At 36.1% G+C, this 10,446-nt stretch overlaps 1 protein-coding gene across 1 annotated transcript in view; it reads left to right on the top strand.

The window, feature by feature from the left end:
• The first annotated feature begins 431 nt into the window (after positions 1-431).
• Positions 432-10,446, top strand: part of RALYL (RALY RNA binding protein like) — a 441,360-nt gene continuing 431,345 nt past the window's right edge. Inside the window, exon 1 of the mRNA XM_049854428.1 lies at positions 432-702. Coding sequence (XP_049710385.1) covers positions 447-702 — 256 coding nt within the window. The 5' untranslated portion in view covers positions 432-446. The remainder of the gene's footprint in view (positions 703-10,446) is intronic.

The raw sequence follows: 10,446 nt of genomic DNA, 5'->3' as shown, positions 1-10,446 counted from the left end.
AAAATAAAAATGCATGTACTTAAATGTACTTAGAGGTTACATTAGCACATTTCATGTATCATCTGACTGTAGCAAATTGAATATTTTTTCATTGATATAATAAGGCGACTTATTTCTTGAACTTGTTTCTGCAAAATACACTTGAAAACAAACAGAGTTACAAAACTTTTAATTACTATGCAGGACTGAGTTTTGGATAATCAGAAATTTACTTAAAACTGTATGTTAAGTTGTTATGATTATTTCTCTACCACATTTAACAGCATAATATTTATCTTTTATATTAATAAATTTTCTTCTCAAGAGAATCAGTAATACTTAAGGATTTGAGGTTACCTGAGTGCACCATTGAAAGACTGTTAAAAGCCAGTGATATTTATTCAATCTAATTATTTACTTTTTGATTGTTTGTTTGTGTTTAAGGGTTAAAACGAGGTGAGCCAACCATGACTGGCAAAACACAGACCAGCAACGTCACCAATAAGAATGACCCAAAGTCCATCAACTCTCGTGTTTTCATCGGCAACCTAAATACAGCCATTGTCAAGAAAGTTGACATTGAAGCCATTTTCTCAAAGTATGGAAAAATAGTTGGATGCTCAGTGCACAAAGGTTATGCATTTGTACAGTACATGAGTGAGCGACATGCGAGAGCTGCAGTTGCCGGAGAAAATGCCAGGATCATAGCAGGTCAACCACTTGGTAAGTCATGCTCAGTGACAGATTTCATGGCAGCATTCTAATCTCTGCCCATATCTGGATATGGTTTTTTTGTTTCAAAACCAGTGCCGCCCAAATATCTATCTCCATCTCTTCTTTAACCAATTATAGTACTGCACCTTTGTAATTTAGATTATTTTCTTGTTCTCGCTTTGTTTCACATATAGATGTTTTATTTTCTCTACAAACTTATAAATATGAGATCAAAGCTGCTTTGTAATACTTTTATTGCCTCCACCAATTCTAACATAGAGGCAGGCAAATAAAATACATCTATCACTTTTCACTTTATTTGACTTGAAATGATGTTTATCTTCCAGAAAACATTATGCTAAGCAACAAATAACTTCTGCTTACTATACTTATAGCATTTGCTCTGAGGAGCTAATGTCTGTATTTTTCTCATTTTCTGTTCTTAGTGTTTTGGGGTGCATTATAGGAAAACAGCAAAAAGAAGTAAATTTTGAGTGCTGGAGAAGGAATATAACCCACTCTTATCTAGTTGGGAACCTTATATATTGTACCTGTTCAATCAAATGCCATAATCATATTTGTGTCTAATGACCCAAGGAATCATATAGAATTTTCAAAGAAGAACAATATAGTCTGAAGTAAAATGAAAAGACTTGGGAGAAAATACTCTGTAGTATTTTACATGTAGACAAAAAATACACAATAATTTAGATGTGTTTCTAATGAGGATAAAACATCCTGTCTTGACTCGGACAACAAACTGATTATTCAACATCTTTTCTTGGATATCCAACAGGAATCTCAGTTTCACATGCCCAAAACAAAACTCTTGATTTTCCTGTCCCCCAAACTGCTCCTTCCCCAGGCTTCTCCATGACAATAAATGGAACCTTTATTTATCCAGTTTGTCTTACAAAATCTAGATGTCAACCTTGATTCTTCTCTTCCCTCACACTCCAAGCATAATTCATCATGAAGTTATCTATCCCAAGCCCAGCCACCTTTCAAATCTGTACCAATAGCCCTCTCATACAGGCCACTGAAATAACGCTCTTGTCTGCCTCTTTCTACTCTTGCCCCAGCATCTTTTAAAACCTGCTCTTAACCTTTAATACCTTTTCTTTTCATCCAGAATAAAATTTACGTTCTACGCAGTAACTATAAGGAGCCCTGGTGGCGCAACAGTAAGCGTGCTTGGCTGCTAACCAAAAGATTGGTCGTTTGATCTTACTCAGTGGCTCCACAGGAGAATGACCTGGTGATCTGCTCCCATAAAGATTACAGCCTAGAAAACCCTATGGGGCAGTTCTATTCTGTCACATGGGCTCACTCTGAGTTGACAATAAACTTGACAGCACATAATGACAACGACATGGCAACTGAAACGTCCCAAGTTGCCGTATCGTCACCTCCATCTCCTCTCTCTATCTTGCTTGCACCACTCTAGTAATGCTGACCACCTTCGTTCCAAGACTGGTCCTACTTCAGAGGCTTTGGACTTGCTAATTACTCTGCTCAGAAGACAGGCCTTTGCTATTATTTGCTCCCTTCCTTTTTCTATTCTGTAATCAAAATTTGCTTCCTATCAGAAGCTGTTCCTGGTCATCCTATCTAAAATAGAACAGTCTCCTAGACCTTTGCCTTACCTCTGTATTACATTACTTCGTTTCATATTTTTTCACAGCCCCCAGGGATTCTGTAATTACACATTTTAATTTACAGTGTTACCTCTGTCATGTCCATAGGTGTAAAGCTAAAAGGGCATATAAAAGAAACAAGTTAAAAGTAGGGAGAAATCAAATTAGAAGAGTGCTAAGAATATTGTATTATCAAGTTTTATAAAGCAGTTAAAAAAATGTTTGGAAAGTATGGGATTTATTAAAATGAGAATGAAGTCTGAGACAAAAGACTTGAAAAAAATGATGTATTTATATTAAGTGGCATCTTTAGGCAGGGACAATGGTGGTTCAGTGGTAGAATTCTCGTCATTTATGTGGGAGAGTGCCCGCCAATGTACCTCATGTGCAGTCACCACCCCCGGCCCCACCATCCGTAAGTGGAGGCTTGTGTGTTGCTATGATGCTGAACACGTTTCAGCTGAGCTTCCAGACTAAAACTGGCCTAGCAATCTACTTCTGAAAATCAGCCAGTAAAAACCTTATGGCTCACAATGGCCTGGTCTGCATGTGATCATGGAGATGGCACAAGACTGGGCAGTGTTTACTTTTGTTGTGCTTGGCGTTATCATGCATCAAAGGCCAATTCGACAGAAACTAACAAAAATAAGCCTTCTATAGACCCGAAAAATCATTGTCATAGAGTAATATAATTTTTTGTTTATATTTTTCCCATTCTTTATCCTATATTTTAAAGAAAGGTAATGCTTTCTAAAAGATATTGTTAAATTTCATTTGTCCCTTTTTTTTTTTCTTTATCTCCCCATTCTCCTTGCTTACTTTGATGTTAGAATTTTCTGACCATTTTTGTTTCTCTTTCTAAGTTGAAATTCTTATTTCACAGTCATATGTCAGCCAGTCAGGGAAAACTTCAGTTATTGCTTATAGCCTGATTGTTATAAACTAGTATATACCTTTTAGAAACCCATTTAATCTTTTTCTCTTTAATTAATTATCAAAATAAGATGAATTTTTAAAATTCTCATTCACTCATTAATCAACAGGCACTATTTTACTGAATTCCTTTTTCTAGCACTGCCAAATAAGTTGTTATCCTTTTGAGAACAATATAATGGTGAAAGAAATACACCCATGCTAAAATTTTAGTATCTCAATTATACAAATCCAAGGAGAAAAAGTGAAGACACCAAGTCATGTTGCTCAGAGAGGCAGAGTTAAATTGTACTTCTAACAACATAGCATTTCTCATCCCCAGTTATTCCCTTCCCTCTCTCTTGGTTGTGTCCTCAGGTCAATGTCAGGAGCATATATCTTAGTCAGCTGTACTCACCCTTTCTGCCTGAATCCAAGTCAAAGATTTTATGTCTTTAGTTGAAATCTAGTTTTTCACTACTTCTGTCTAAGCTGAATGTCTTCTTATAGAAAGAGTGTGCTTAGCTATTTAACTAGTAACTTTGCTTTTCAGGTGTAATGTCTGAATATACCCGCCTTTTCTTAAACTATGTCACTAGAAATTCAGACAAAGTTTTCAAGTTATTCTTGATAAGATGTTAGTTCCTCAGTCAGGTCCTAAATAAGACCCTCGATCTTCCAGAAGATGGATCTAGTTAAGGCTTTAGATATTATACCTTTGTTTTTGGTGACATGGATAAAACTTAGTTTCAGGTAAATCAATTACTTGCTTCTTGAATTTTTACTCTCAAATCCTTTATGGTATGCAGTCCCACACTACACTGCACACCCTTAGTATGAATGAAGTTATCATGGATCGAATCACAGACTTTGTCATAGGCAATTGACATTAGCTTCATGTGGCACAACCTCTCTAAGTATTTTCCTTTCTTCCTAAAGTGGGAAGGAAATTAGTATTGATTAAATCATGCACTAGGTTAGTATTCTACCTATTTATCTCATTGGATCTCTTTTTTTTTTTTTTTTTTTAATCTATCTCCTTCTGAATAGGAACAACCTTCTTATTATCACTTTGTGTTTAAAAAACTGTATATACAGTTTAGAGATTAGAGTGGTACCAGGAAAAATTAAACATCCTAGTACAAATTCTTACAGTTCTATGGAGATTACATATATACCCGTTAAATGAGAATATGCTACACATGTAACTAAACCTAGCATTTATTCAGTATTAAATGTCATTAATAGCTATTTTGATTCTGCAAGTAAAGGGACCACTGAAGAATTGTGAGCGGGAAGTAATATGTTGAAATGTCTTCCAAGGAAACAATAATCTATCAGCATTTTGGTGGATGGATTAGGGTGATATAAGCCAAGAAGCTAGAACATGTGTTTGGAACTCTCTGAAAGAGTTCAGGTTTCAAATTATGGAAATGAAAATGGAAAAGAGTTAAGATTAATAAGACTTAGTAAGCAATTTAGTTAGGAGCTATGGCTGCTAATCAAAAGGTCAGCAGTTCAAATCCACCAGCCACTCCTTGAAAACACTATGGAGCAGTTCTCCTCTGTCCTATAGGGTTGCTATGAGTTGGAATCAACTCAACGGCCACAGGTTTGGTTTTTAATTTGGTTTAGTAATGGCATAGTGAGTGAGACAGAAAGAGAGAAAGAGCAATCAAGAGTGATTCCCGTATTTCTGGGCTGGGTTCTCTGTTGAATATTCTTGCAGTTCACTGAAATGATGAAGAATGTAAGGTGAAGAAGATTTTGGAGGTAATACAATGAGATAAGGACTGAGTATATGATATTAAGATTAATGTATATTCCTGAGGATATTCAATTAGATATATCTAGTAGAGTCTTGGATACACAGGTCTGAAACTCAGAGGAGAGATCTGAGTCAACAGTACAATTAGTGCTAAACTTGTAGACGTGGATAAGCTCACCAAGAGTGAGAAGAGAATTGGCTAAATATGGATCTGTAGAGGAGTTTTTGGGTCTCCGGAAAGAGAACCTTTCTGATAAGCCCACTGCAAAAATCTGAATCAAAATTATTTCCTGTGCAGCTATCTGATCCCCAGCTCAAGCCTGTAGTTATTTGACCTTCCTGCACTTCCTATATTAGGTGATTGCTGAGGTATCATGTCCTAAAGTCATTTCCCCTAAAATGGTAGTGATTTCCAAACTTTCAGGGCCACATATTCAACTCCTCTCATTGATCCTTACATATAAAAATGGCATCCCAAGCACATTGTTGTTTTTTTCCATATCTGTGTCTTTCATACTCAAAGTCACCTGTCCCGCTGAGTAGCAGAGAAAACTTTATCTTGCTAGGTTTCATTGTCTGACTTTAGTACAACCTTTGGCATAAATAGAAATGTTTGGCAAACTGATTGCAAATCAACCATTTTAGACTCAGTCAGAATGATTTTACTCAAATGGCTACAGTATACCTGAAAATTTAAAGTCAAGAATTCTATGTGTGTATGTATTATAAATATTCTCTATCAAGAGAAAATATCTTTTCCATGAAATAGTTATCAAATTCTGGATTTGAGTTTTTAAATATGAGTGTATATTAACTGTTTTCAAATTCATATAAAATAAAAAATTTTCTTCAAAAGTTGCTAAATCTTGCCTAAACATTACAGTACATTAAGCAACTATGGGATCTCAGACATTGGCACTCAAACTACCGGAGCTCATGTAGATTTTGAGAATAGGCCTCAGTATAAGGTCTTTCTTAACTTCTCTCACTTGTATTTTTTATTCTTACTATGTTGCTGCAGATTCCAAAAGTCTATATTGGCACCCATAAAAATGACATCATTAATTAGTTCAGTGGTCTATCCCTTTTATTAGCATGAGAATGAACCCAATGAATGTTTTATGGAAAGAAAAGTTCTGTTCCATGAAGTCATTTCTTTTAAAGGCATATAACATACACATTACAAAGGTAATATTTACCTTGGGGTAAAATCTTATACTTCTGTGTATTTACTACTCCACAGCAATTAAACAAAAACGAAGCTGCTAACAATGTCTCCAGTTCTATTTTTCTTTATATTTTCCCTTATATTTCTTTCTACCTGTAATCAAAGCCTGTCCTAGATATGGTTGTGAGGTAGACATATTTATATGAAGTGCCTGCCTACCCATATCTATGCTATTCTCTATAAAGTTTATATCTTTGTTCCTTGGTTTGCAGTCCACTCATGCAGACTAGAGTGGCATAGGATCTCATGCCTGGCTGTGACCCTAGATTGTGGCACATGTTTGAAAATAATCTTCTCATCTTTTCCTCATGGAAGTTCTCTTCTCTCATTTCCATATCACAGTTGGCTTTTTGAAGAGATTTACCTGATAAATATCCACTATCAAATGACATATTGCTAGGAAAGGACATCATGTTTGTAAATTAGAGGGTCAGCAAAAACGAGAGAACCCTCAGTGAAAGGGTTCTAAATGACTTGGTTATTTAATTGATTTTAATAGAAAATAAATTTTAAAACATGAAAAACACATCCTCTTAATATTTCATTGAATCTGGACTCTAAGTGTTGCTAACATTAGAAATATTTAATATTTTAATCTAAATTTAGTCCTCGGGTCTTTTTTTTTTTTTTTTTTCCTCAAGCACAATATGTGAAGGGTGAAACAATTCTTTAAATGTTTTAAAAAGACAATTTTTATATGAGAGGTCACCGACATGAAGTGTCCTTTTGTACCTAAGTATCATGCAGAGGGTGGAGGCTAAGTCTAGATCAGTGCATTTTTATATCTGCTGATTACACTGGCTTGATTACACAGTTGCTATAAATAAACATTTGTAATGTCTTTCCTTACCTTCTGATTATTTCACTGTTAAGACGCTTGCAAAAACACAACTTATGAACTTAACAACTCAGTTATTTATAGTAAAAGGAACCAAACACTAAAAAATAATTTATAAAAATCACACTTGTTCTAAAGCCTGTACCTGGGTGTCTGTCATTGAGGAACAAAGTCTAGCTTGGAAAAATACATAAAATAGAGAAGCAAATTAATTTCATGAAGGAAGTCATGAAAATGCATTAGTAAATGGGCAGATGTTGGAGAACAATACTAAGTGAGGACAAAGAAGAGGAAAAACTTGCTGGTAAGCATCTCTCAAGTGTGCCCCAGGAATAATGGATCCCAAATATTTTTTATCCCTGCTACCATTTTGTATCCAGAATGATCTTTTTAAAATAGAAATACTCATGTCACCCCCTCTGATTAAAACTTCTAGTGATTTCCCATTGTTCTAAAAATAAATAAACTCTCACGGTAGCCTACAAGTTTCTACATGATTTGTTTCTTGTTTATCTGCAGACCCATAGCACTTCATAGCCCTTTCAAGCCTTGCTCAGCACTCCAGCTAAATTGACTTTTTAAAATTCTTTGGGCATGTCATATTCTTTCCCTCAACAAAGTGTAATTTTGACTGTCTGGAATGTCCTTCTATACTAACCTCACCACCTCCACACCCTACTTCTCCAGCTCCTCACTCCCTTACCTAGAGATTCATCCTTCAGATATCAGATCAAATGTCCCTCAAATTTGTTAGATATTTTACTTCCCTTTCTGGCGTGTATCTTGTTTTTAATTATATTTTTATATTTGCTATTTTTTAATTTGAGTCTGTCCCCGCTCCCTCTAGGCTATAAGTTCCGTGAGAATATTGACTATATATGTTTTTACTCAACTTCTTAGCACATAGCAAAGTACTGACACTTCCATAGCAAATGCTCATTAAATATGTGTTAGATGAGGAGTTGGATAGATGGATGGTTGGAGGGATGGTTGGACTTGGCTAAGGGCTTTTGTTCCCCATAGCAACACAACAACAAAAAGAAGGAGAAGAGGAGGACAAGAAAAAAGGAGGAGGAGGATGAAGAAAAAGTGGTTGCTGCAAGTCTCTTGAGAAGCAAGTAGCTGTAGTTTGGGGTTGCTGTTAAGAGAAGGTATTGTGGCCTCCTTGTTGGACAATGAGTAATCAGTCTTTCTAAATACAGATATCCCAGAAGTAACCATTTAATAGGCCTGATTTCATTTTATTCTAATTACAATCCAGTCTTTAATAAGCATCTATATTAACATACACACATATATATAATTGAAAAGTTATAGGATATGATATATCAGATTAAAGAAAGATTTTATTGATGGAAAACTTCCTATAAAATTATTGAAATGGTGTCCTTTCATAATTTTCCCTTAGTAACAGGTGAATATTTTCATGGAACTTAATTTTCAAAGCTCTGTCATGAATATATTTTATTTATACAACAATGTTGAGAAGTAAGTAGTATGAGTATTTATGCCCATTTTGCTGACTAGGAACTGAAGCTCAGTGAAATTAACTTGCTTTAGATTACACAGAGGCAAGATCTCAAACATATCCTCTGACCCTAGTTATTTTTGCTGTTTATTCTTGCCAATAATTCCTTCCACATTAATAGGGTGACCATGCACTTTATCATTTAACCCAGAATACTTTTGAAAGTGAAGAGGGGTATTATTGATTATGCTGTAAGATCAGGCCTAAACTAGGATTACTCTGGACAAACTGGAACGTATGGCCATCTTTATTATCTAGTGTTTTACTTAAAGGAGCATTTCCAACTTATTTGATCTTTCTGATAGAATAAATATTGTGTAGGCTATTAGTTAAAGTATAATAACCTCAGTATGGGATAAACCCTGGTATTTCAGTAATTGAAAAATGAAAATTTGTCTTAGCTCAAGTAGACAGTGAGACTATGTGGGCAGCTCCTGTCTGGAGGCAAGGTGAGAAGGCAGAGGGGGACAGGAGCTGGTTGAATGGACTCGGGAAATACAGGGTAGAGAGAAGGAGTGTGCTGTCACAATGTAGGGCGAGCAACTAGGGTCACATAACAATATGTGTATAAGTTTTTGTATGAGAAACTGACTTGAATTGTAAACTCAAAGCACAATAAAAAAATAATTAAAATTTATTTCTTCTTCACATAAAACACAGTCAGTGCCCTGAGGAAGAGACAGGGTGGGAGCAGAGGCTCTGTTCTCTTTGTTCGTTCAGGGACCAGGCTGTAGGAAGTGCAGCATCTTTCAGTAGACAACGCCCATGCTCTTCCTGGGCCAAAGGTCAAACTAGCAGACAAGGTAAGAGAGTGGAAGGACAGCTACTCTGATGGTTGTTCGATTCAAGCCTGGAAGTTGTGCTCATCCCATCTACTCACATTCCACTGACTACACATAGACCCAAGCAGGACAGGGCAGCATTCCCCAGCAATAACTGTGTAACAGGAAGAGCATAAATCTTTGGTGAACAGTTAGCTTCTCTGACACATGTAGTTGAGTAAACTTGAGGAAGTTACTTATGTTCATTGAGAAACAGTTTCCCTACCTGTATAAAGGGAATATTAGTGCCTCATTCATTGAATTATGGTGCACAACTGGTACATGTTTGTAAAATGGTTAGAATCTTCTGCATATGCTACATGTTGTTGATAATTGCCATCAAGTGTGCTCCAGCCTATGACCACCTATGTATAACACAACAAAACATTGCCCGATCTTGTGCCATCTTCTTGATCATTGGTATGTTTGAGTCCACTGGCTATTGTATCAGTCTCTCACATTGGAGGGTTCCCTCATTTTCGCTGACCCTCTACTTTATGAAGAAACCCTGGTGGCGTAGTGGTTAAGAGCTATGGCTGCTAACCAAAAGGTTGACAGTTTGAATCCACCAAGCGCTCCTTGGAAACCCTATAGGGCAGTTCTATTCTGTCTTGTAGGGTCGCTATGGGTCGAAATCAACTCCACGGCAACGAGTTTGGTTTGGCTACTTTATCAAACATGATGTCCTTTTCTAGCACACCCAAAGTAACTGAGTTGAAGTCTTGCCATTCTCTCTTCTTATAAGTATTTTGGTTGTATTTCTTCTAAAACTGATTTGTTCGTTCTTTTGACAGTTCATGGTTTATTCAGTATTCTTTACCAATACCACAGTTTGAATGCATCAGTTCTTCTTTCTTTTTCATTGTACTATATGGTACATATCATATGGTTAAAATTCACACATGAGGAATTCAGCCTCTGAAGTCATTCTAGTACTATAGAGAATCCTTTATGTTTTTCTGGCTTCATCACTCTGGACCAACTTTGAATAGACGGCACAGGCAGGTGATAATGGCTGAGT

Source organism: Elephas maximus, chromosome 15 (assembly GCF_024166365.1).
Source record: "Elephas maximus indicus isolate mEleMax1 chromosome 15, mEleMax1 primary haplotype, whole genome shotgun sequence".
NCBI classification, from domain to species: domain Eukaryota; kingdom Metazoa; phylum Chordata; class Mammalia; order Proboscidea; family Elephantidae; genus Elephas; species Elephas maximus.
The sequence above is the reverse complement of the archived record's forward strand: the minus strand, read 5'-3'. Positions and strand labels throughout refer to the sequence as shown.